The sequence below is a fragment of the Vulpes lagopus genome, chromosome 6 (genome assembly GCF_018345385.1).
Source record: "Vulpes lagopus strain Blue_001 chromosome 6, ASM1834538v1, whole genome shotgun sequence".
NCBI classification, from domain to species: domain Eukaryota; kingdom Metazoa; phylum Chordata; class Mammalia; order Carnivora; family Canidae; genus Vulpes; species Vulpes lagopus.
The window spans coordinates 51,178,142-51,205,400 of NC_054829.1; the positions used below are offsets into that span (position 1 = coordinate 51,178,142).

The 27,259-nt window shown below is 35.4% G+C and overlaps 1 protein-coding gene across 3 annotated transcripts in view; it reads right to left on the reverse strand.

The window, feature by feature from the left end:
* The window catches only part of TOGARAM1 (TOG array regulator of axonemal microtubules 1), a 76,932-nt gene that overhangs the window by 13,978 nt on the left and 35,695 nt on the right, over positions 1 to 27,259 (reverse strand). For 2 of the 3 annotated variants that reach the window (XM_041758433.1, XM_041758431.1), the window contains exons 8-17: positions 26,164 to 26,316; positions 21,553 to 21,651; positions 20,159 to 20,334; positions 19,326 to 19,479; positions 15,880 to 16,033; positions 9,420 to 9,525; positions 8,565 to 8,800; positions 8,006 to 8,164; positions 4,006 to 4,132; positions 3,210 to 3,328 (exon numbers count right to left, since the gene is read on the reverse strand). In XM_041758433.1, the coding sequence (XP_041614367.1) occupies positions 3,210 to 3,328; positions 4,006 to 4,132; positions 8,006 to 8,164; positions 8,565 to 8,800; positions 9,420 to 9,525; positions 15,880 to 16,033; positions 19,326 to 19,479; positions 20,159 to 20,334; positions 21,553 to 21,651; positions 26,164 to 26,316 (1,483 nt within the window). The remainder of the gene's footprint in view (positions 1 to 3,209; positions 3,329 to 4,005; positions 4,133 to 8,005; positions 8,165 to 8,564; positions 8,801 to 9,419; positions 9,526 to 15,879; positions 16,034 to 19,325; positions 19,480 to 20,158; positions 20,335 to 21,552; positions 21,652 to 26,163; positions 26,317 to 27,259) is intronic. The other variant, XM_041758434.1, reaches the window with a different exon arrangement.

Below are 27,259 nucleotides of genomic sequence, written 5' to 3' on the forward strand. Positions count from 1 at the left end.
AAGAAGAAATTTAAAAAAAAATACATGGCAACATATGAAAATGAAAACATGAAGGTCCAAAACCTTTGGGATACAGCAAAAGGGGTCCTAAGAGGGCAGCCTGGGTGGATTAGCAGTTTAGTGCTGCCTTCAGCCCAGAGCGTGATCCTGGAGACACAGGATCGAGTCCCACATCGGGCTCCCTGCATGAAGGCTGCTTCTTCCTCTGCCTGTGTCTCTGCCTCTCTCTCTCTCTCTCTCTCTCTCTCTGTGTGTGTGTGTGTGTGTGTGTGTGTGTGTGTGTCTCTCATGAAAAAATAAATAAAATCTTAAAAAAAGGGGGGGCCCTAAGAGTGAGGTATATAACAATACAGGCCTACTTCAAGAAGCAAGAAATATCTCAAATAAACAACCTAACCTTAAATCTAAAGGAGCTATAGAAAGAACAACAAACCCTAAAACTAGCAGAAGGCAAATAATAAACATCAGAGCAGAAATAATAAGAGAAACTAAAAAAAGAGTTTCTAAAATAAAACTAAAAACACATCAATGAAAGCAGCAGTGGTTCTTGGAAAAAAACTAATACAATTGATAAACCCCTAGTCAGAATTAATAAAAAGAAAAGAGAAAGGACACAAATAAATAAAACCATGAATGAAAGAGGAACAATCTCAACCAACAGAGAAGAAATACAATTATAAGAGGATATTATAAGTAATTATATGCCAACAAATTAGGCAATCTGGAAGACATGGATGCATTCCTAGAAACATGTAAACTACCAAAACTGAAATGAGAAGAAACAGAAAATTTGAAGAAACCCATAACCAGCAAGGAAATTGAATCAGTTATCAAAAATCTCCCAAGATATAAAAGTTAGGACCAGGTGGCTTCACAAGGGAATTCTATCAAACATTTAACGAAGAGTTCATACCTATTCTTCTCAAAAGCTTCCAAATTCATTCTATGAAGCCAGCAATATCCAGATTCTAAAACCAGACAAAGACTGCACTAAAAAAGAGAACTACAGGTCAATATTCCTGATGAACGTGAATGCAAAAGTTTCAATTTGCTGGTATTTTGTTGAGAATTAACAGTACATTAAAAGAATCATTCACTGTGATCAAGTGGGATTTATTCCTGGGCTGCAGTGGTGGTTCAATATTCACAAATCAGTCAACATGATACACCACATTAATAAAAGAAAAGAATCACACGATCCTTTCAATAGATGCAGAAAAGTGATTTGACCAAGTGTAGCAACCATTTATGATAAAAACTCTCAAGAAAGTAGGTTTGGAGGGAACATACCTCAACATAATAAAGGCCATAATGAAAAATCCAAAGCTAAAATCATCCTCAATGGGGAAGAATTCAGAACTTTTCTTCTGCGGTCAAGAACAAGACAGGGATGTTCACTCTCACTTAAATAACATAGTACTGGAAGTCTTAGTCTCAGCAAGCAGAAAATAAAAAGAAATAAAAGGCATCTGAATAGGCAAGGAAGAAGTCACACTTTCACTATTTGCAGATGACATGATACTTCAAAAATCTAACAAGAAGTTGCCAACTGACAGATTAATGAATGACAGGATACAAAAATCAATGTACAGAAATCTGATGCATTTCTATACACCCATAATGAAGCAGCAGAAAGAGAAATTAACAATCCCATTTACAATTATATCCAAAACTATAAGATAGTTAGGAATAAATCTAACCAGAGGTAAAAGATCTGTACTCTAAAAACGATAACACATTTAAGCAAGAAATTAAAGATGACACAAAGAACAATATTCCATGCTCATGGGCTAGAAGAGCAAAGATTAATAAAATGTGTGTATCACCCAAAGCAATGTACACATTTAATGCAAATGCTACCAAAATACCAACAGCATTTTTCACGGAGCTAGATCAAACAACCCTTTAATTTGTATGGAACCACCGAAGACCCTGAATAGTCAAAGGAACCTTGAAAAAAGCAAAGCAAAGCTGGAGGCATCATGATTCCAGACTTTAAGTTATATTACAAAGCTGTAGTGATCAAGACAGTATGGTATTGGCACAAAATTCAAAACACAGATCAACAAAACAGAATAGAAAACCCAGAACTGGGAACATCTGGGTGGCTCAGTGGCTGATCCCAGATTCCCGGGATCGAGTTCCACATCAGGCTCCTTGCATGGAACCTGCTTCTCCCTCTGCCTATGTCTCTGCTTCTCTCTCTGTATCTCTCATGAATAAATAAATGAAATTAAAAAAAGAAAAAGAAAACCCAGAATTGAACCCACAACTATATGGTCAACTAATCTTTGACAAAGCCGGAAAGAATATTCCATGGAAAAAAGATGTTCTTCTCAATAACTGGTGTTGGGAAAACTGGGCAGCAACATGGAAAAGAATGAAATTGGACCACTTTCTTACCCCATACAAAAATATAAACTCAAAATGGAGGAAAGACCTAAATATGAGACAGGAAACCATCAAAATCTTAGAGGAGAACACAGGAAGTAACCTTTTTGACATTGGCTGTAGGAACTTCTTATTAGATACGTCTCCTGAGGCAAGGGAAACAAAAGCAAAAAAAAAGCTATTGGGACTTTATGAAAAAAAAATCAACAAAACTAAAGGCATTCTATGGAATGGGAGAGGATATTTGTAAATAAATGACATACCATATATGTCACATGATAATTGTACAGACACATGAAAAGATCACTCATCATCAGAGAAATATAAATCAAAACTACAATGAGATATCACTTAGCACTAGTCAGAATGGCTAAAATGAACAACACTGGTTGGTGGCACCATAGGTGATTGGTTAAATTGGTTAAATTCTTCTTTTAATGTTTGGATTTTCTAAAGTTGGATTTTCTAAATTTTTTTCACTAGTCATAATTATGTACTACTTTTATAATCAAAGGGAAAAAGTAAAGGCTATAAATCAAAATCAAATTAATCAGAATTATCCAACACAGGTCTAATATTGACAAGTTCAACAGCACAAAAGCTTCAATAATGGTTAGTGCATATAAAAGCCAGTTGCTGTGAGAATATAATTGCTTTATTAAATATAATTACCTCACACTTTCTAAGTTCTTACAACCTTTTAAAACTCCATTAATTTTTGACAAATACCCCTGGGATAGTTCATAAAAACATCCAAATGAGACTACTATCACTGGGGAGTAATTTTTCTAATGATGTGGAATATCAAATGATCCTACCTTTCAGCTGAATTAAAAGCATCTCTAGAAATAGATGATGACCTTGTATTTCCAACAGTGCCAGTATGAGATCGTCTTCCTTTCGCTGAAGGAGTATCTAGTGGTATCTCTCCCAAGCCCTTTAAAAGTAATATAAAGAAAAGAAAAAAAAAAAAAAAAGTAATATAAAGAAAGGCAGTGTAATAAAACTCTTAAAACTAGTAAAGTAAAATAATTTACACTATGTAATTTTCATAGAAGACATTATTGATCTTTTTATAAATGAATACATTTTAATAATAAGCTATGCTTATGCTTTAATGGGTATCAATATATAAAATAAAAAAATACATAAAATACCTTCTAATTAGTAAATTAAACAAATATGTGATCAACTAATAGGAAAGATATTGGCTGAGTAAAATTTAAAAATTTTAAAAATTAATATGCTATATTTTATAATTATTCTTCTTAAACCTCTCTATCTCATAAAAATAAAAAAATTCAGGTTAAAGAAATGATGTATCTAACGTTGTATAGTTGGCTAATTCTCAAATCCAAGTCTTGATTCAACCCAAGTCTTGTAACTCCAATAAAGCACATTTATATTCTACTAAATATCAAACTTCTATTCAATAAACACTTAGTGACACTATGAATGTGGATTGCAAGTTGTTCACTTGCAGGTGTTGAAATGCTACTGTAGCTATATTCTGAATGGTTAATAGAGAAATAATCAAAGAAGTTATTACTTCTACCTTTAGCTTCCTGGTACTTGTTTTTAAAGATGTTTACAAAATAAACTTTTTCCACATACCTTTTGCCGTAAGCTTTTAACAGATTCCTTAATATATGGCAAATCTTTGGATGGAACATATTTTTCAAGCATTTTATCAAAGTTTGGATGACACATCATAAGGAAAAGCATCTTCCGACCATAGTACCTATGGATATTTGAGAAATACGCAAATAATTTCATGTATCTTAAGCTCAATTTCTGTCCTTAGATGCAATTTTTTTTAATAGAAAAAAACCTGTTAATATCGTCATCCCTATCTTAAATAAGCCACTGAAATGTAGTTATACTAACTGAACTAGAGTACAGCATTCTCCTGCCCCTCACTTTTAAAACTACTAAGCTCCAAATCTTCAAATCTCTTTTTGGAGAACCAAAAGTTTGAATTCTACTTTTCAGGTACTGTGGTCCATATCAGGGCTGATATTTGGCAGAACTGTGAGTTAGGAGAAGTTTGTCTTTGTCCTGGGCTCTCCGCTCAGTGAGCTTTTGCTGCTCACCTATTGGTCAGAGGTGTTCCGACTTAAGTTAACCTTCCCAAAGTCTGTATTTTTTATATTTCTTATCTCTTTCCTTTTTCCCGCTGCCAAAACTTACTTGGGTTCCAATTCTTTAAAAACCTATTCTTTGCTACCAAAAACACACCCAAAGTTAGTTGATAAATCATGGATGATACATAATGAATGTGTAATGCTCTCCAAACTAAGTTTTTTTGTTATGGTATATAAACTTTATTTTTTTTAATTTTATTTATTTATTCATGAGAGACACAGAGAGAGAGGGGGGCAGAGACACAGGCAGAGGAAGAAGCAGGCTCCATGCAGGGAGCCCGACTTGGGACTCGATCCCGGGACTCCAGGATCACGCCCTGGGCTGAAGGCAGGCGCCAAACCGCTGAGCCACCCAGGGATCCTGGTATATAAACTTTGAAATAATTTTTTAAGTAATTCTTTTTAGGATAAAACCTTATGCCAAGATATCGTTCTGATGGTAGAACCACAGATCTATCATAGAAGTGCATATTGGAGATATTTTTGGATAGAGAAGTCTTATAGTACCTTGTAATCATACCATATTACAATTCTTCAAAGAGGCTTGGTCGTAAAATTAATTACAGTTATGCTTTTTTCTGCAACTTGGAATATATGGGACTAGAAGAACCAGAGAAGGCAAGGGGGTTGGGTGGGGAATACAGAATAATCTCAGGAATATGTGTTATCAACCAGGCCTCTTTGATTGTAATGAAATTACAGAAAGGGAGGTAGTATCAGAAAATAAAAATTACTGTTCTCTCCTCAGAATCAGAATAAGGTTCACACCTTGATAAGCAGTTCCTAATCAGTTATAGTTTCAAAGATGATTATAACTTTTAGCCCAGAACGTTAAGGACTATAGGTCCATCATAGGCCCCATGATAAGAGATTGGCTAAAACAAACAAGTAAACAAGCAATAGGGACACTAAATATGAGAAATAGTAAGACTGGAAAGTTGTAGCCATTCTATAATTTTAAAACTTCAAATATGAAACCAAGAAATGACAAAATGGATTAGAAGAACTACCATGTCATTAAGGAAAAGTTACACATAACAACTATAAATTGTTTTTTTTTTTTAGATTTAAAAAAAAAAATTTTAATTAATTAATTTATTTATGATAGTCACACAGAGAGAGAGAGAGAGGCAGAGACATAGGCAGAGGGAGAAGCAGGCTCCATACACTGGGAGCCCAACGTGGGATTCGATCCCGGGTCTCCAGGATCGCGCCCTGGGCCAAAGGCAGGCGCTAAACCGCTGCACCACCCAGGGTTCCCTATAAATTGTTTTGAACTTTACTGTGGTATACACAACTTCCAAAATGGCTCCCCAAAGATATCCTACTCTAATTTCTACAATTTGTAAACATGAGATATAACTTCTAGGATTGGGGATCCCTGGGTGGTGGAATCCCACGTCAGGCTCCCAGTGCATGGAGCCTGCTTCTCCCTCTGCTTATGTCTCTGCCTCTCTCTCTCTCTGTGTGACTATCATAAATAAATAAAGATTAAAAAAATAACTTCTAGGATTATGTTATGTTATACGATATAGTTGACTCTAAGTTATGGAGATTTCCTGGGTAGACATAATTTAATCAAATAGGCCCTTAAAAGCACAAAGCTTACTATGGCTGGTAGCAGAAGAGGAAATCAGAGATCTTCTAAGCACAAGGAGTAGGTATTCGACATACTATTGCTGGCTTGAAGATGGAGGGGGCTGCACAAGAAGGAATTTGTGTGGCCTTAAGGAGCTGAGTGAGGACCGTGGTTAACAACCAGCAAAGAAAAAGAGACCTAAGTCCTTTAACTACAAAGAACTGAATTTGGCGAACAACTAAAATGAGTTTGGAGGCAGATTCTTCTACAGAGCCTCTAGGTAAGAGCTCAGCATTATCATTATCTTGATTTCAGCCCTGGAGACTTCAAGCAGAAAAAGCAGTTGAGCCATGCAAGACTTGTACCTTAAAGAACAGTAAGGTAAAAAAAAAGTCTGAGTTGCCTTAAACCACCATGTTTGTGGTAATTTGTTACACAGCGATAGAACATGAATACACATTGACTTTATTAGTTTCTGGAATCATGATTTCCGTAAGATTAACTCCAATTACCTAATCATGGATACTTTTGTCTTAAAATGTTAATAATTTGTTATCCTTTACTTTAGTCTCTGAACTCAGGACCCACCCTCCTCCCTTTAATCTATCTTCAAATGTAAGTGCCATACATTTTTAGGTTTCATATTAGACATTATCAATCACCTAGCCCCACCTATCTAATTTTACATATGAGGAAACCTAGCCTAACAGACTAAGTAATTTGCTTAAGGATAAAAAGTGACTGGGGTTATGAATTGAACCTAGGCTCTTGACTATATCCAAAATTTGTCACCAATACAGCTAGGGGCACCTTGCCCAGTCAGTAGAGCATATGACTCTTGCTCTTGGAGTAGTGAGTTCAAGCCCACATTGGGCATAGAGTTTACTTAAGAAAAAAAAACATGTTATCAATACAGCTAATGTACCATCCACATCTTAATTATTTTGTTATTTTTCTCTGACTGTTCTTGACCTTCAAAAATTGTTCTTCAAGTACAGCAATCAGAGATTTTTTTTTAAAGATTTTATTTATTCATGAGAGACACAGAGAGAGAGGCAGAGACATAGACAGAGAAGCTGACTCCTCACAGGGAGCCCAGTGAGGGACTCAATCCCCAGACCCAGGATCATGCCCTGAGCTGAAGGCAGATGCTCAACCACTGAGCTACCCAGGCATCTCCAGCAATCAGAAATGTATGGGATTTTCTAAGAGCAGCCATCTCATGTCTCAGGAGACAATACATTATCCATTTTGCTTTCTGTCTTTTCCATGTGTACCGATTTCCTTGATTTCACCTAATTGCTTGGAAAATCTATCATTTCCCGTAAATGCCCATAAGGAAGTTCTTCTGCCACTTTTCTGACCACTCCTTTTCTGACACTCTTGTGTCGTTTTCCTGCAGTTCATCCCTGTGACATGGCATCTCACTACCCAGAAGAATGTAATGTCATCTGTAAATCTGGAGAATTCACTGTGCACTCCCTTAACATCATTTACGAACTGGTTAAATAAGTCTATGCTCCAGCACCAATCCTTGGGAACCTCACTTGTGTGTGTGTTTGTGTGTGTATATATATATATATGTATATATATATACACATATATATATTATTTTAAATATTTTTATTTATTTATTCATGAGAGACACACAGAGAGAGGCAGAAACATAGGAAGAGAGAGAAGCAGGCTTCATGCAGAGTCTGACGTGGGACTCGATCCCTGGATTCTGGAATCATGCCCAGAGCCAAAGGCAGATGGCTCAACCACTGAGCCACCCAGGTGTCCCCTCACTGTCCATTTAGAAAAAATGTTTATTCTTTTTTAATCCTTGCTGCCTACTTTTAAGCCCTTATCCTAACAGACTCAGCAAATATTATTAGCAGCTATTCACCTGGTTTCTTGTGAACTGTCCTGAGCAAACCTGGCAGCAGCTGGTAATATGCGGTCAGCCATATCCTTTGTTCCAGATAAAATACGCTCTGGTTCCATATATTCTACTACATCTGATAAGTGTTGGGCTGTACATCTTCTTACTGCAATGTGTAAATGGCTACAAGGAAACATGATCAATTGAAACAAAGCTAATGTATGAACTACTTACCAAAGATTTAAATTTAAATGATTAAACTACACTTAACCCTCAACAATCATCTTTGAAAGCTAAAATGACAAATTACATTATTCACCACTCCTCAAGAAGTTAAAAACACAATACTCATAATAACTGACATTTATTTAGTTCCAGATCTATGAATATAAATAAAATTATTGGAATAACAATATTATTATTTATTTGCTCTGTATCTAATATGATGTTTATTACATAGGAATTGGTTGTTTTTTGACTGAAATAATGCTAAAGTATTATTGCCTGTGTTTTTCCTATATCCTAGAGTGCAAACAACTGCATTTCTAGTTTAAGGATATGTCAAGATTATTTTGAACATTACCTCTGTCCTCCATTGATAAGAGAAACAACTGCACGTGCAGGAGTTACATTACTGACCATAGCTCTCAGTGCTTTGTCAACATCTTCTCTTATAAATGTATTTGATTCTCCAGCCTTGTGCAACAAAACTTTTACTGTAGTATCTAATTCTTGATCCATGCTTTTTTTCAGGTAAGTGAAAAGATCACTTAAACAGACCACAGCAGCACGAGAAACTCCAGAGCGTAAATTTTTCACCTAAAAAAAATTTCCAAAATGTACATTTTGCTGATATTCTGAAAGAAAATCAGTAATAATGACTTTGAAACCAAATTTACTATTAAATAATATGTTTTAATACATATTTTCTTATGTCCTAAAAATAAATATTTAATAAAAATTTTTAAATGTTGCAAAGTGAGGTATAATCTACTTTTTTACTTTTAAGTAAAATTTACCCTCAACATGGGGCTTGAACTCATGACCCTGAGATCAAGAGTTGCATGCTCTCCTGAGTCTGCCAGGAGCCCCAAACCTGAGCTACTTTTAAGTATATATAAGCCTACTCGTATCATTTAGTACAGAGGGATTTTGTTTTGTTTTGTTTTTGAGAGAGAGCGGGGTTGGAGCAAGGTACAGTGAGGGGCAAAAGGAGAGAAAGAGAATCTTAAGCAAGCTCAATGCTCAGTGCAGTGCCCCATGGGGGGCTTGATCTCATGACCCTGAGATCACAATCTGAGAAAAAATCAAGAGTCAGATGCTCAACCACCTGAGTCACCCAGGCATCCCAGAGGTACTTTTTAAAGGTCAAATAAATGTGGCATATTTATCCTTTGTTATCCAAACAATACTTAATTCAGCTTAAGAATAAGTTTACCTCTTGAACTACTGCGAAATTTGTTTCATGTAACTTTGTATTCAGTATTTCAGAATGATAAGCAGCTAAGCATCTAATAAAATTCAGCCCTTCGATTTTCTTCTCCCTATGGGAAAAAGAAATAAATGACAAAAATCACTTATTAAATGGGGCCCAACTGGAATAGGATCTCAGATGTCTTCTTTTGTGTGTATAAAAAACCGCCAATGAGGAACTCTTGTTTTTCTCATACCATTTAGGAATTCAAATAAAAAATATGTAAAATCTTGTTTGCTCAAATAGTTCTCTTTCATGATTCACAAGATTTTAAGAGCTAAAATCACCATTAACAGTCAAACTAAGTTAATGCTTTGTAAATAAAAAGGAATACTTCCTCCCTAGTGATAAGAATGTCATATTCTTTCTAGAGAACAGAAGAGAAAGGAATGACAAGAGGTGAGTGAAGCAATAAAACAAAAATGGAAGAAAAGTAACTACCTTATTGGCAAATATATAATCCAACAGCAGAAACCACCAACAGATGGTTCTGTAATTTGTATTTTTCTTTCATTATCTGCCCTAATAAGGCAGACGAAGAGTAGGTGGATACTAACAAGACAGTGGGATTCAAGTGGGATGGATTCAAGTAGAATTTAGATAGAACATTTCTAATGTGATGATTTTCATCTTGTAGGTTTGAAAAATGTGAGCCAAAATGAGTTCCATTAGTAATATTGTTATATTTCCTTAGGTAATATTGATTGCAGCCATTTTTTAAGCATTCAAATTCCCTGAATGACTTATGGAAAACTCAGAGAAAGGACAAGACCTAAGAATCCAAGGTAGCAAGAGTAAACCTATTTAATAGCTGTCTGATTCAAAATTCTTATTTTTTATATAAGCATAAAATAGTTTACAATTATAGAAACAACCCAGTTCTATACAAGTAACAGAAAGTACAGTTAAGAGATGGAAGCAGGAAAAGAAATTAAGAAAAAGTGGTGAAAATTTTTCCAAATTTGATCCAAACTACAAAAACCCCCACAACATGGGATATCATAATCAAATTGCTATGAGAGGTATAAAAACACAAGGTCAGAGAGCAATATTAAAAATAGAGCAGTATAAGAGGATAAAGAAAAGAACACTAATTTAAAGTCATGAGAGAAGACTTTTCTGAGGAGGTGACATTTGGCAGATACCCACATGAAGTGAGAGAGAAGGCACTGGTAGAAGGTTCAAAGAATTAAATACAAAGATCTTGAGGCATAAATGAGCTTAGGTATTCAGGAAATAGCCAGTTGTCTAGAGTAGATAAGTAAAGCAGAGCATGGTAGGGGATGAGTTTACAGAGAGGCAATGGACAGAAAATGAAGGGCTTTGTAAGCTATAGAAAACAGTTAATATTTTTTTCCCAGTGTTCTAGGGGGACCCTAACATGTTTTAACAGTATCAGTCTGGCTGTTGTTATGAGGCAAGCAATAATAAAAGTATGCCAACCAGTGATGACACTACTACAGCCAGGTGTGATTTGGATTACAGGATCAGCAGCCAAGGTATGTTCTGAAAATAAAAGAATTGATGGAATGTGAAGAAATGAGAAAGTCAACACTGACTTGGTATGAACAACCAAATGTTCATGGCAGAGCTATTAACTAAGATGATGAACACCGGGGGAAAAGAAGATTTGGGATTAGGACGAGAGGAAATAAAAACTTGTTTTAAAGATTTTTACATCTAGCCCATTTGGGATCACATAAATTATTACAGTGTTTATCTTTTCATATAGTTAGCTGATAAAAAGCTTTCATCTGCACCCTGCATACTCATGATAATGGTAATAAAAGTCAAATTGAGACAGTTTTCATCCATAACTGAAACTCAAATCTTGATCAACTGATACCAAATCTCACATAGCCCAGTCAGATTTATAAAATGAAGGTTAACCAGTCTATTCACAGCATGGGATTAGTAGAATCAAACATTTTGAAAGTCCTTGAAGGACTAAGAAAAGTATGTTCTAATCTTTACATGAGGACTCTACATTCTTTAACTCCCATTACCATGTAATGGCAGTTATATTTGCAGTTCCCATACTAAAGACCTGAGAATTTATCCCTAAAAGCATGAGCTTAAAATATAAGATTGCCATATTAAATTTTTTGTTGACATTAGTCCCAGCAAAGGCTCTGGAAAAAAGAAACAAAAGCGCTGGCTGTCAATGTCTTCTGTTTATCTAAATGTGGATTCCTAAGGAAACTCGACTCTCCATTAAAAGTATTTTTAATGAATTGGGCCAACTTGTAAAATGTATGCCACATTTAAAATCAGGTATACTTTCCTAATTAGTGTTTGCTCCTTTACCTAAGTCAAATAGACTTGAGGGAAGAAGACACTTAAAACTTTGTATTTCAGTATGAGTTATCTGATTTGAATTTTCTTTACAAAACCCGAACTCATTACAAAACCCGAACTCATTAGAGTCATGTTTATCTGCTTAGCAGTTTAGAGAACAATTTGGCAAATTTTTTTGTTTTTTTTGAGATTATTCTCTTTTTTTTTTTTTTTTAAAGATTTTATTTATTTATTCATGAGAGACACAGAGACACAGGCAGAGGGAGAAGCAGGCTCCAAGCACCGGGAGTCCGACGTGGGATTCGATCCCGGGTCTCCAGGATTGTGCCCTGGGCCAAAGGCAGGCGCCAAACCGCTGCGCCACCCAGGGATCCCGGTTTTCTATTTTCTTGATTTCTCGTGCAATCTTTACTATTTCTTTTATTTTGGGCTTCATTTGCTCTTCTGTTTCTAGCTTAAGGTTAAAGCTGAAGTCATTGATATAAAATGTTTCTTCTTCTGTAATACGGGTGTTATGGTACTATAAATTTCCCTGTAATTTAGCTGCATCTCATAATTTTTAGTATGTTTTATTTTTAATTTCATTAAATTCAAAATACTCTGGGGGTGCCTGAGTGGCTCAAGTTGGTTGAGCATCCAACACTTGATCTTGGCTCAGGTCTTGATTTTAGTCAGGGTCATGATTTCAAGCCCTGTGTGGGGCTCTAAAGCTGGGCATGGAGCCTACTTAAAAAAAAAAAAAAAAAAAAAAGAACAGTTACAAAATACTTTCTAATTTCCCCCTTTTTATAAAAAAAAAAAAAAAAAGAAAGATTTTATATATTTATTCACGAGAGACTCAGAGAGAAAGAGAGGCAGAGACACAGGCAGACGGAGAAGCAGGCTCCATGCAGGGAGCCCAATGTAGGACTCAATCCCGGGTCTCCAGGATCATGCCCTGGGCTGACGGCAGCACAAACCGCTGGGCCACCGGGGCTGCCCTAACTTCCCTTTTGATTGCTTTCTTAGATCCATGCTTGCTTCTAAGTGTGCTAATTTCAAAACATTTAGAGATTTTCCAGGTATCTATTCCTAATTTCTAATTTAATTCCACTGTAGTCAAAGAACAAAATGTGCATAATCTGAATCCTTTTAAATTACTTATTTTATGTTCCAAAATATTATTCTTGGTAAATGTTCCTTGCAGACTTGAAAAGAATGTAAATTCTGTTGTTTTAAGTGGAGCATTCTCTAAATGCCATTAGGTCAAGCTAGCCAATCATGTCATTCAAGTCTTCTATATATCCTCACTAATTTCTTTCTTCTAGTTCTATCAATTAATAAGAGAAGGTTGAAGTTCCAACTATAATTATGAAATTTATTTCTTCTGGCAGTTCTACCAGTTTCTGCTTAATGTACTAATAAAATTCTGTTATATGATAAATAAAATCAGCATCACTTGATGAATTAACCTTTTTATCATTATCATTATAAAGTAATCCTTTTTATTCTCAATGTGAAATACAGAATTCTAAGATGGCACCCATGATTCCTGCCCCCTGATATATACCACCCGATAATACCCTCCCGCCTTGAGTGTGAATATAAGGGGATATTATTTCCCTCAATCGTGTTATATTATATGGCAAAAGGGATTTTGCAAGTTGTCTGACAGCTGATTCTCTGTCCATGTCTTTCCTGTAGCTTCTTCAACACATGGAAGAGAATTATTACTATAGCTATAATGTCCTTGCTGACTAATTCTATCATCTGTATCATTTTTGGATTGGTTTCAATAGTTGGCTTTTTTTTCCTTCTCAGTATGGGTTGTATTTCCCAGCTGCTTTGCATGCCTGGTAATTTTTTTTTAAAGATTTTTATTTTTTATTTTATTTTTTTATTTTTTTTTTATTTTATTTATGATAGTCACACATTGAGAGAGAGAGAGAGGCGGAGACACAGGCAGAGGGAGAAGCAGGCTCCATGCACCCGGGAGCCCGACGTGGGATTCGATCCCGAGTCTGCAGGATCGCGCCCTGGGCCAAAGGCAGGCGCTAAACCGCTGCGCCACCCAGGGATCCCTTAAAGATTTTTAATTAAAAAAAAAAAAAGATTTTTAATTTGTTTATTCACGAGACACACACACACACACACACACACACACACACAGAAAGAGAGAGAGAGAGAAAGAGAGGCAGAGACACAGGCAGAGGGAGAAGTAGGCTCCATGCAGGGAGCCCGACATGGGACTCAATCCCAGGTCTCCAGGATCATGCCCTGGGCCGAAGGTGGTGCTAAACTACTGAGCCACCGGGGCTGCCCATGCCTGGTAATTTTTTATTGGATATCAGTCACATAGCATTTCACCTGAGATAGTTTTGTATTCCTAAATCATTTTAGAGCTTTGTTCTGGGATGGAATAAGGTTATTTGATAAATTTGATCCTTTTAGGCCTTGCTTTTATGCTTTGTCAATAAGCAGGGCCAAACCAACCTTTAGCCTATGGTTTATTTTTCCACACTAAGAAGCAAAACTCTTCTGAGTTTTCTACTCGATGCCCTGTGAATTATGAAGTTTTCCACTGTGCTGATGGGAATAAGAAGTATTCAGGGATTGTTCCCTGTAATAACTCCATTCTAGCTCTAGCTTTGGGTAATTTATGTACATTTATGCCCTGACTAGCATTCAGCTAATATTTGAGAAGAATCCTCTGAAGGTCTTCAGAGTTTTTTGTGAAGCTTCATCCTCTCTAGCACTCTGCCTTGCAAACTCTAGTTACCTTGGAACCCTCCTAAACTCTCAGCTCCATTTTCAACTCTGTGGTATTTACACAGTTTTCCTTTCTTTGAGCTGTGACCTGGAAACTCTGCAGAAAGTAAGTCAGGGCAACTGTGGAGTTCAGCCTGTTTGTTTCCTGTCTCTCAAGGATCACTATTTTTCATTGTCTAGTGAAGAATATTTTGAAAACCACCGTTTCATATATTTTATACAAATTTCTTTAGTTCTTTCAGATATGTAGACAAATCTTATGCCTGTTAACTCACCTTGCAGGAAGTGGGAAATCAAGAGTTCTATTTTGGATATGTTAAACTTAAAATGTCTATAAGCATCAAAGTGAAACTGTCAAGTAGGCAGATGGATTATAAGCTTAGAGCTCAAGAAGATACCCAGTATCCAGACATACATTCAGCTGAATGTAATCATTTAGGAAAAGGGTTGGCAAACTCTGACTAACAGATCAGATCTGGTTCCATAAGATTTTCTTGTAAGCAAAGTTTTGGAACATAGCTATATCAAACCAACAAAAGGAATAAGAACATACTAAAGAAAAGAACCAATAGACTCTGATTTTTCCAAGGTGAAATCACAAAGAGCGTGTCGATTGTGTCAAATGTTGCTAAAAGGTTAAGATGGCTGCTAATAAGTAACCAGTATAGATTTAGCAAGATGATCACTTTCATAGTTTTATTGATGGAGTGTCATGGTGGGGAGTGTTAAGAGAGAATTAAACGTTGAGAAGAGAATATGAGAAAAAAGTAGACAATGAGCCAGCCTTTTGGAGCACTTGGCTAAAAAAAGGGGAATAAAAGAAACGTGAAGATGTGCAGTTTAGGGTGGTTTTATAAAAAATAAGAGATATTATAGCACATTTTATTGTTGATGAATATAGTCTAGTAGAAATAAAAGTGAGGATATGGAGGATGGGGATGCAGAGAGATATTGGAGGAGAAGGGAAGGAAATGGGACAAGTGCAGCCAGTATACACTCCAACTGGGCTGGGTTGAGTGGCTGCTGCAGCTATGCTAGTAACAGATAATTATTTCCAGGATTGTTACATGATGCATTTCACAAAGAGACACTTGGAGAAATAATGAAATTTGTATTCTAGTACCAAAAAGTTTATGTGATCCATAATAAAGCTAAACTATGTCCTTATGGTATATAAATTATAACTGGTAGTAATACAGTGCTATTAGGATCAGAGTTCAGTTACATTAATATGTTGAAACAAACACAGACTGTCTAAGAACTATAATAATCATTTCTAAGACTATTTTAATAGGAAATGTTTCAAAGTTTTCAATAAAAAATTTTCAGAAAACTTCTGGAACTCAGCCTAATTTTAAGGTAAGGATGGTGAACTTACCAATCTTCATCAGCTAAAAGCCTAAGGGCTTCTGTCAGCGCTATTTCTGGTTTGGAAAACGGCCGTAGTTCTGATGTATCCATTATTTCTGGACTATGAGTGACAGAAGACATCCTTTCTTTATATTGTGGAACAGCTCCAGGAGAGGCTTCACCTAAAACAAAAAAAACATATTAAATAAAGCATCAGAGAACTCTGATACAAAGGATATTCTGACCAGATTCCATGAATATTTCTTATGGAAACTAAAATTATCAATTTAATCTTTAACAAAAATGTAATACCCTATTTAAAACTTTACTTTTTATATACAAAATTATTAAATTATATCAAATACAAATACGTAAGTGGTTTTTCACAGTCATGAGTCATATAATAAAAGTCTAGCTTTAAGGGATCCCTGGGCGGCGCGGTGGTTTGGCGCCTGCCTTTGGCCCAGGGCGCCTAGCTTTAAGAGCCAAAAATCAGTAAGAAGTATTATGGTCTCATTTTTTAAAAACATGTGGATGTACACTCGTTTTACTATACAATTGACAGCTGAAAATGAAGCTTCATAACACCCATGTAAAAAATTTTTTTTTAAGATTTTATTAATGAGAGAGAGAGAGAGAGAGAGAGAGTTCCAGCGCAGGCAGAGGAGCAGAGGGAGAGGGACAAGCAAGACTCCACACTGAGGATGGAGCCTGCCAGGGGGACTAGATCTCAGGAACCAAAGATCATGACCTGAGCTGACCAAGAGTCAGATGCTTAACCCACTGCGCCACCCAGAAGCCCCAGGGTAAAGAATTCTAGCTGAATTCCAAAAATACCAATTTTTTTGCATGACCAGTGTTAAATTAATGGTCTATTACAAATCCTAAGACCAGGTGTGGTAATAAGAATGATATTTTTTCCATAATCAAACATTTATAAACTATTTTCCAGATGTAAGGCATTGTCTTAAACAGTAAGGAAACAAATCATTGTCATTGAGTGCTTAGGGTAATGCCCTTGGGGCACCAAACAATGTAAGACACCTGCAGTAGAGGTGTTAGGAAAAGATCAAAAAGATCACATAAAATGTGAATTAGCATTTTTAAAAAAAGATTTATGTATTTATTTGAAAGAGAGAGAGAGAGCGCGCACCATGTGCAAGTGGGAAGGTGGGGAGAGGGAGGGGAAAGGGAAAGGATCTCAAGGATCTCAAATTCAGAGCAGAGCCCAATGTGAGGCTTGATCCCACAACCCTAAAATCATGACCTGAAGTGAAATCAAGAGTAGGACCTTAACCGACTGAGCCACCCAGGCGCTCTTGTATTGGCTTTTGTAAATGGGTAAAAATGTATTATTTTTTCATGTTAAGAGATATTTTTTAAAAAGGTAATATCAGGCACTAGAAAATGACTATCATAAACATATTTATCAATTTGTACTATTTGCTACTATCTGCACTTCTCTTCCTACTGTTAACAGTACTAGCCAGTATTTTTAGGGTCTAGGTAAGAAGTTTGGTGGGTTTTCTCCCCCAAGATTTTATGACATTAATAAATAGTGAAATTATTTAAGAATGTTAGCAAATAGACTTAAATTTCACAAATGCCTACATTTAACTGGTTTTTAAGGATATGTTTAACCAGTAATTTTACAGGTCAATATCTGTCATCAGTCATACTTAATGATTATTAGTTTTGAGAATACAGAATTTTTTTTTAAATTTTTATTTATTTATGATAGTCACACAGAGAGAGAGAGAGAGAGAGAGAGAGAGAGAGAGGCAGAGACATAGGCAGAGGGAGAAGCAGGCCCCATGCACTGGGAGCCTGATGTGGGATTCGATCCCGGGTCTCCAGGATCGCGCCCTGGGCCAAAGGCAGGCGCTAAACCGCTGCGCCACCCAGGGATCCCGAGAATACAGAATTTTTTTAAAAAATATTTTATTTATTTATTCATGAGAGACAGAGAGAAAGAGAGAGAGGCAGAGACACAGGCAGAGGGAGAAGCAGGCTCCATGCTGGAAGCCCGATGTGGGATTTGATCCCAGGATTCCAAGATTACACCCTGAGCCAAAGGCGGATGCTCAACCACTGAGCCACCCAGGCGTCCCGAGAATACAGAATTTTAACAAGTTTTCTAAACTTCTTGCATTACAAAAGAAATACAAACTAGGATAAATCAGTCATCTAGTTCAAATCTCTTTTACATTTATCTTTGAGAGCTATTAAGTATGTTGTCCAAGATCACATTTATATATTTATTTTTTTCTAGATTTTTTTGTTGTTGTTGATACCTAGACTTCAGACCCAACATAAATTTTAAAATGTTTATGATAGTTCGGTTTACTCTTCAGTAACATTAAACAATAAACAAAAATAATAAGCAATAATTCTTTTTTTTTTTTAATTTATGATAGTCACACACACACACAGAGAGAAAGAGAGAGAGAGAGAGAGAGAGAGGCAGAGACACAGGCAGAGGGAGAAGCAGGCTCCATGCACCGGGAGCCCGACATGGGATTTGATCCCAGGTCTCCAGGATCGTGCCCTGGGCCAAAGGCAGGTGCTAAACCGCTGCACCACCCAGGGATCCCAGCAATAATTCTTAATGTTTATTATAGTTCATGTGATTTTTTAATTTCAATCTCTCTGATTTTTCCAAGTTGCTACTACACCTAAGACCTATTTAATATTTTTAAAAATAGCACTGAAAACATGGAAGTCACTCTTCGACAGGTACAGAGAACCCAGTAAGTACAGAACAGCAGGTTGAATAAGTGATAAATACAATGCTTTTTTAAAAATCACGATCTAATATAAATCAACTTCACAATTTCTTTTAACCTCAGCTATAAAATGGGATACCACTTCCTAGTGAAACAGGACTATTTGTAGGGAGTAGAGGAGACTTTTGAGATAATCTGGATCTTTGAGATAATTTGGATATTTATAGAGGCAGAATATTGAGGCCTATTTCCAGGTTACAAAGTTCATTAAAAGGCAGGCCTGATAATTATGAAGCCAGGTCTGTTTACTGACTCCTACTAGTTTAGTGCTCTTTTCATCACAAATGCAATTAACCATACGGTTCTCTTCAGCTTAACCAGCATTTGTGACAGTATTCTTTATATTTAAATAATTTACTTACCTGAATCTGAAAATACTAAAGATGGTGACCTTTTTAAATAAGTCCCCCCTTTCAATGGAGGCCTGAGGACAATATTTTCTAAAGGGGAACTCTCATTTTTGATATTCCCACCTCATCTCCAAAAATATTTAAGTCTAAAAGGGAGAAAAACAATCAACTTCCTTTTTATGAGAAATAGTATTTATTATAATAGAAGATACTGGGTCTTGCAAATTTCAGTGTTATAGTTCAACATATTGCATTATTAGCCTTCAGTTAAAGCACAGGTACACGATCTTTAGAATATTATCAGTTAAAAAACACACCAAAAGTTAAATTACACTTACTTTCAGATGTCATTTTCTCAGTTCCTGTATGTTTCATTTGCTCCCAGGAATTCTGTTCCTTCTTTTCACAATCTTTAAGGTCAAAAAGTTCTTTTTCCTCTTTTCTCTTTTGTCTCATCTTGTCATAAGTAGATTTTGAAATAGAAATTTTAATCTGAATGAAAAAGTTGAAATATCTGAAAGTATTCAGAGAGTTTGACATTTAAAATAACTATCTTGGATCCCTGGGTGGCGCAGCGGTTTGGCGCCTGCCTTTGGCCCAGGGCGCGATCCTGGAGACCCGGGATCGAATCCCACGTCAGGCTCCCGGTGCATGGAGCCTGCTTCTCCCTCTGCCTGTGTCTCTGCCTCTCTCTCTCTCAGTCTGTGACTATCATAAATAAAAAAAATAAAAAAAATAAAAAAAATTTAAATAACTATCTTTATCTCAGAAAACTTTATATAAAGTGTCTACATATAAAAAAATAAACTATACATTTTTTAGCCCTTATTTCAGGATTCCAAAATTAAATTACATAGCACTAATATCGTAACTAAATTTGTGCTTGAGGATACCAGTCTGTTAGTCCTAGAGTGTCCTAGAAGATTGTTGAATATGTACATACATACATATATATATATATAAAGTACATGTATAGTATAAAATACACTAGATATTTTATACCAGAATGAGAATGTATTTGCTGGAAAGATGAATAATCCATTACTTAAATGATTAAGGATCAGAAATTTCAATTATCCTGAGATTTTAAAAATTTTAATCAAAACACCTTCACCCCAAATCTGATGAACATAGGCTTCAGTTTATCCTAATAATCAGCAAATAACCTTACATCTTTTTCATTCTCAATATCAATACATGATGGAATACTTTGCTGGACTGCTCTTCCATAAATTCCTGATGGTGGTTCAAAGCTTTGTTTAACTGAAAATGTATCTCCATTTTCCACAGAAGGTATTAGTGATTGGCTGCAGGCCACTGGTGCTGAATTTGGACTTCCAAATACACCTGAAATTAACCAACCATCAAATTGCCATTAAGTATTTATGTGATGTCACTTTGATAACAAAGTTAAACACAAGGCTCTTGACTTTAAGAAATAAATAATATAATTAGCAAGAAAAACATGTTAAATAAAAAATATAAAAACAAATACCCTAACAGGACAATCACATAGGAGGTATCACTGGCCATTTCACAATATTAAATGAGAACTACATATTGCAATAATTAGTTCACATGAAGGAAAGGTTGGTATGAGCTGGGTGTTTAAAATGATTTCAAGGAGCAAGGATTTGAGCTGGGATTGGAAGACACAATGGATTTGGACAGGTAAGTGAAGAAGGAGGGGACATCCTATGAGATGGGAATGCTTACAAGCAGAGCTGAACAAGTATAAAGCATGTATGTGAAGTAAATAACTTAGTTTGGTTGGGTACAAGGCAAACAGAGGAATAACAGAAACTAAGTTTGCAAGGATAGGTTGAAGCCAAACTGAGAAGGGTCTCAAATTAAATTCATGAGACTCTACCAAACAATTAAGAAAGCTTTCCAAGCATTTCATTCTATTCCACTGTATTTACCAAAAATAAGATGTGTATCTTCAATGTCTATCATCACATTTTAGTTTTTTTATTAAAAATGAAACTAATTGAGATGTGGTAATTAATGATGGGGAAAACTTTCACAATGTATGTGGATATCAAATAATCATTTTAAATGCTTACAATTTTATTTGTCAATTATACTTAAAGTTTAAAAGAAAAAAGTTTTATTTGCAAATATATTGTTCCAAAGGTCCCCTAGCCCTCCAAAATATATATAACAAGTGTTAATTTTGATTTGTCTAGGCTCTATGGAAAATAATAAAATTATATTAATTACTAAGCTGATAAATGATAAATAAGGGCTATTATTTGAACTTAAAATATGATAAAACTGTCTTAGCTATCCTAAAAAGATCTTAGAAGTACCTAGACTGAAGCTGTCACATAATACATCGCTCTGAAAATTACTAACATCAATTTACTGTTAGGTTAGAAGACAGAAATGTAAAATTAAGTACTCACTTCTAATTTTTTCAATATAATGATTTTTAAAAAAGAAAGTTCTAATAAAAAAAGTTCTAATCAACACTTGAATCACACTCTTCTCTGTTTTTAATGATATCCTTTGCTTATGTGCGGAGAACACATATGATTAACAAGCTAAATAACTTGGAAATACCTTTTCCAACAACAACTACTGAGTCTTCTGGGAAGGTATTTGTGGATGTGAAGTCAAAACTGGGAATTTGCTGTAAATTTGATGATGACCCTGTAAATGCTTAAAAAAAAAACAAAAAAACCCAACATTTAAAAATTGTTATTATATAGTATTTTAGGATGTTGTAACATGTCCTTTAAAACAGAAATTTTATTTCATATACAAATTCTACAATTTACAATTTATTTGTTCACACTTATTTAGTAATTCAATAAATACTTGAAATTAGAGGGGATCCCTGGGTGGCTCAGTGGTTTAGCGCCTGCCTTTGGCCCAGGATGTGATCCTGGAGTCCTGGGATCCCATGTCAGGCTCCCAGCATGGAGCCTGCTTCTCCCTCTGCCTCTTTATGTCTATCATGAATAAATAAGTAAGATCTCTTTAAAAATAAAAAAATTAAGAAATTAGAATACCTCGTATGGACTAGGCAGTAGAGAAAAAAGAAATCTTTCCCCTAAGGAGTTTACACATGCCAAAGTTAAGAATGAAAAACGTACATAATAATCACAGAATGATAACTGAGCAACAAAAGGGTAACCGTAACCATGAAGGAAAACCTCTGACTTCTGAAAACAGACCAAGTCAATCTCACAGCAATCTGTACTTTTCTAGTAAAAAGTACAGATTAACTTTCACCTCAGTTTGTGATTATTTATTTAATTATTCTACTACTAGACTGTAAGCTCTATGGAGATAGGGCCCATTTCTGGTTTTGATTATCATTCTTTTCCAGAGCCTCTTAGTAGGGCATATAGTATGTATTCAATAAATATGTTAGATGAATGTTAGAAGAAAAAAAAAAGCAAAATATAATTAAATTAGGGTCAACAAATAGAAACCTCAGGTAGCCTCAATGGTGGTCAGTGACAAAGGAAAGCCTATCTAAGTAAATGGAACAATTTGCTCAACATCCATCCGCAAACATAAAGTGTATACATAGTCTGTCAAGAGATGACTGAATAGGGATCCCTGGGTGGCGCAGCAGTTTGGCGCCTGCCTTTGGCCCAGGGCACGATCCTGGAGACCCGGGATCGAATCCCACATCGGGCTCCCGGTGCATGGAGCCTGCTTCTCCCTCTACCTATGTCTCTGCCTCTCTCTCTCTCTGTGTGTGACTATCATAAATAAATAAAAAAATAAAAAAAAAAGAGAGAGATGACTGAATAATTAGACAAACCTCATGAGGAAATATATAAAGAACATGTAATCTTTAAGTAGTTTAATTTCATTTATCACAGAAGCTGATATAACTAGTCATTTTAAATGTTACTTCTACTTTTTACACTTTATTTTCTTGTAAACAAAGAAAATCTGAAAGAATGTTGCTCATTGAGTCTCAATTCTAAAATACAAAGAAAAAATAAGCTTAAAAGACTCTTGACGTATAAACTACTTTTATATAACTTTTTTGTTACTTCTATCTCATTCATCCAAATAGAGAAAAAGAGAATATTAATTTATAACAGCTAGTTTGCTAACACTCCAAGCAACATCACTAATCATTTCTCAAGTCATTAACTAGGGCTCTACATTTGTATGTAGAAAATGGGCAGGTTCAAAGGAACAACCAGCAGAGGAGTGGAATGGGAAGAAGTGGTTCTGAAAGCTAATCAATCCTTTTTTTGTTTTTTTTAAATATTTTAATTATTTATTCATTAGAGACACAGAGAGAAAGAGAGAGAGAGAGAGAGAGAGAGAGAGAGAGAGAGAGGCAGAGACACAGGCAGAGGGAGAAGCAGGCTCCATGCAGGAGCCCAATGTAGGACTCAATCTTGGGACTCCAGGACTACGCCCTGGGCCAAAGGCAGGTGCTAAACTGCTGAGCCACCCAGGGATCCCCAAGCTAATCAATCCTAAAACTGTCTGGGGTTTCTTGCAAAATGAATCCATTCACATATACCATCCATTGCTGATATTTCTTTCAGAAGTTGTTTTATTCCCTTTAACACTGCACTCAAAATTCATTTTAACCTGATTATTCAAGGATGCAATGTTTGAATGACTGTATCCAAGGCTACATTGTTAGTTTGGGTTGGCTCATCACCATTTCATTCATTTAACATGTGACAACAGACACCATTACATGCAAAGCCTAACAGGAATATAAAGATGACCATATCTTTACTTCTAATTTATACTATTATACTATTAATACTTTTAATTTATATTATTTATACTATTATTTGAACTTAAACTATGATAAAACTGTCTTAGCTATCCTAAAAATATCTTAGAAGCACCTAAACTGCAGCTGTCACATAATATATCTCTCTGAAAATTAGTAACATTAATTTACTGTAGGTTAGAAGACAGAAATGTAAAATTAAGTACTTTAGGCCAGTTAAGTGGGGAAAGCTTTCTGAAGAAATGGATTTCAAGCCAGTATCCAAAAGCCCACATGATGTGAACCATTAAGATTGGAAACTGTATTTAGGCCAACCGCACATGCTAACTAAGAAAACTTCTAGTATTAAGAATGCCAGAGATGGGATCCCTGGGTGGCGCAGCGGTTTGGCGCCTGCCTTTGGCCCAGGGCGCGATCCTGGAGACCCGGGATCGAGTCCCACGTCGGGCTCCCGGTGCATGGAGCCTGCTTCTCCCTCTGCCTGTGTCTCTGCCCCTCTCTCTCTCTCTCTCTGTGTGTGACTATCATAAATAAATAAAAATTAAAAAAAAAAAAAAAAGAATGCCAGAGCACGGTGAATGAAAAGAGGAGTGAAAGAAAGTTAAGCTGAGGCAAGATTAATAAGGATTTTAAAAATTATGCCACAGAGCACAAAATTCGTTCTGTGGGAATTGGGAACTACTCAAGTAGTTCCATATTGAGTATGGAGATGGTAACTATATTTCAAAAAGCTAATTCTGGAAGGGTATGCAGTATGGAATAAAAAATGGATAAAATAAGAGGCAAGATATCTTACAGAAGGCTACTGCAATTAACCAGGAAAGAAGTAATGAAGGCGCAGATTAAACAGAACTGGCAGGATGGGTCATTGCCTGAACTTGGAGAGTAAGGAGAAGTAGACAAAGATGACTCTAAAGTTGTAAGTCCCCATAACTGGGAAAACGGTAATGCTACTAATAAAAATGAAAACAAAGGAAGAAGAGCAGGCCTGGAAAGGAAGGTAAGTTTGGTTTTTAAACATGTTCATTCTTATTGACCAGACAGATATAGTAGGTATTTGGTTTAGAATTGGAAGTGTGAGTGTGAAGCAATTTTCTGGAGTAGAAATAACTGCTGGTCAAAAGATAAAATATTACTATGGTTCAAAAAAAAAGGGTACACTAGTAGTGAATGAACATATTTAGCAATTATTTCAAAATAGTTTTTTAAAAAAGAAATTAAGGGGATCCCTGGGTGGCTCAGTGGTTTAGTGCCTGCCTTCGGCCCAGGGTGTGATCCTGGTGTCCCGGGATCAAGTCCCATGTCGGGCTCCCTGCATGGAGCCTGCTTCTCCCTCTGCCTATGTCTCTGCTTCTCTCTCTCTCTCTCATGAATAAATAAATAAAATCTTTAAAAAGAAAAAAGAAAATTAAAAAATTATATGTTAGGGTTTGAGTCATACCCTCTTTACATGAAAAATAAAATATGTATATAAATAGGAAAAGAACTTTGTCATTCTCTTTTGTAAAAACAATAAGAGAAGAAACCTTCCACAAAGAACAGATACTAAATTATATCATGGATGAAACTTTAAAATCTTACAAAAAAAAAAAAAAAAGAAAAGAAAATCATCCCAGCAACTTCCCTTTACTTAATTTATTTCCACAAAAAATACATGTGTCCTAAAATGTCTGACTGCCTACACATATATATATATATATGACTTCAGATGATCAGAAATAATAAAGTTGACCTATTACACTCACAATTGCTACATATAAGAAAATGACAGTTCCTTACAGTTACTAGATTAAATACTTAAATACAGTGACTTCTAATTACACTGTTTAGATATTTATACCCTTTAAAATAACTTCCTCTTTACCCTAAGGATAAGTTTTAAAAATGTAACTATAATAGGATCTCTGAAAAAATGGACAGAGCAGTCACAGAAGAGTTAATTGCTACACTAAATTTAAAGAAAAAAAAAAGAATGTAAATTATTAATAATGGTTAGTGATAATAAAGAAGCCTTCCCAGGTTCTACCACAGGAAAACTATATTTGTGTTTCCACAGTTTTATTCCATGGTTACAATCTAAGTAGGCATCTGGGCTTTATTTATTTATTTACATGATTTTCCTGCCCCATTTTAGTGGTAAAATGTCTTGTAAAACGTGTGTGTGTATAATCTGAGGAGGTAGAGGTCAGAAGAAATTCCCTAGTTTTAATCTTTCAGGTAATCACCCCCTGCTTTGGCTTTTCAGGCCAGTCCATTAACCAATACATGAACCTGTATGTTCTATTTGGCAAAATTATTGAAGCAATGACACATCAGCAGAAGGGTAAGAAAAATCTCAAAATTGAGAAATCTCAGTTTATTGGCATGCTTAGTGAGATACTCTGAGACATTTAATTCAGTATTTAGAGACATTCAATCTTAAAAATTAACCTGTGAAATTTACTAACCTTTTGTATGTTTATAATATCTTGGGTGTTCTTTATTTTGTATTTTGAAAACACTAGGTGAAATGTCATGGGACCTATCATCTTCAAAATCACCACATCCAAACCCATAGTTCATACGTTGACCAATTATGCTTACATTGGATGTTGTAATCCCTATAAAATAAAATACATTAAAATATTTATGTATGTATGTAAATATTTGAAAAATGATTCAGGTAATATTACAGATAGGTGCATATCTCCCTTTTAAATCTACCTTGCCTTATAAACTTTTAAAGAGGTCAATGACATAATATTAGAAATTATAACATTATAGTAATTTAAAGTTTTATTTTAAATTTTGTTATACCTTTTACTAGCAGTTAAGAACATTTTTATTATTAGCTATATCTAAAACATTTTATAAAACAGGCTTTAAAATTACAATGAAATACAAAATTCAGTGTTTGGAAGAGATAATCAAATATAAATATATTTAAAATGATAGGCATTTAATGTTTAAATGACATATGAAACTTTAGAGCAAAAAGATAAATTTATAAATCTAGAATTTTTAAACTCTATCCTGAGAGATATTCCATTTCTCTATTTCCTCCCACTCTTGTGTAATGGGTCTATAGCGGTCTAGCTGGTGAAGGAGTATACTATACAATGACTGAGGTCAGAATCTAGAATCATGCCTCCTGGCTTTAAATTATAGTGTTGCCACTTAAACTGCTGAGAGAACCTGGGCAAGACACTTAATTTTATTTGTAAAATGGGGATGATATATTACCTCTTTCAGAATCACTGTGAGGATTAAGTGAAGAAAATACATGTAAAGGCCTAGCATAGTGTCTAGCATACTGTAAATACCCATGTAAATGTTATATTCCTAACTAAAAATAAAAGAAATCAGGGCACGTGAGTGGTTTAATCAGTTAAGCATCCAACTCCTGATTTTGGTTCAGGTCATGATCTCAGGGTGTTGAGACTGAGCTCTGCATCAGGCTCCATAATCAGCAGGAATGTGCTTGAGATTCTTTCTCTCTCTCTGCCCCCCTGCCCATCGCCCAAAATAAATAAATAAATCTTAAAAAAAAAAATAAAAACCCTA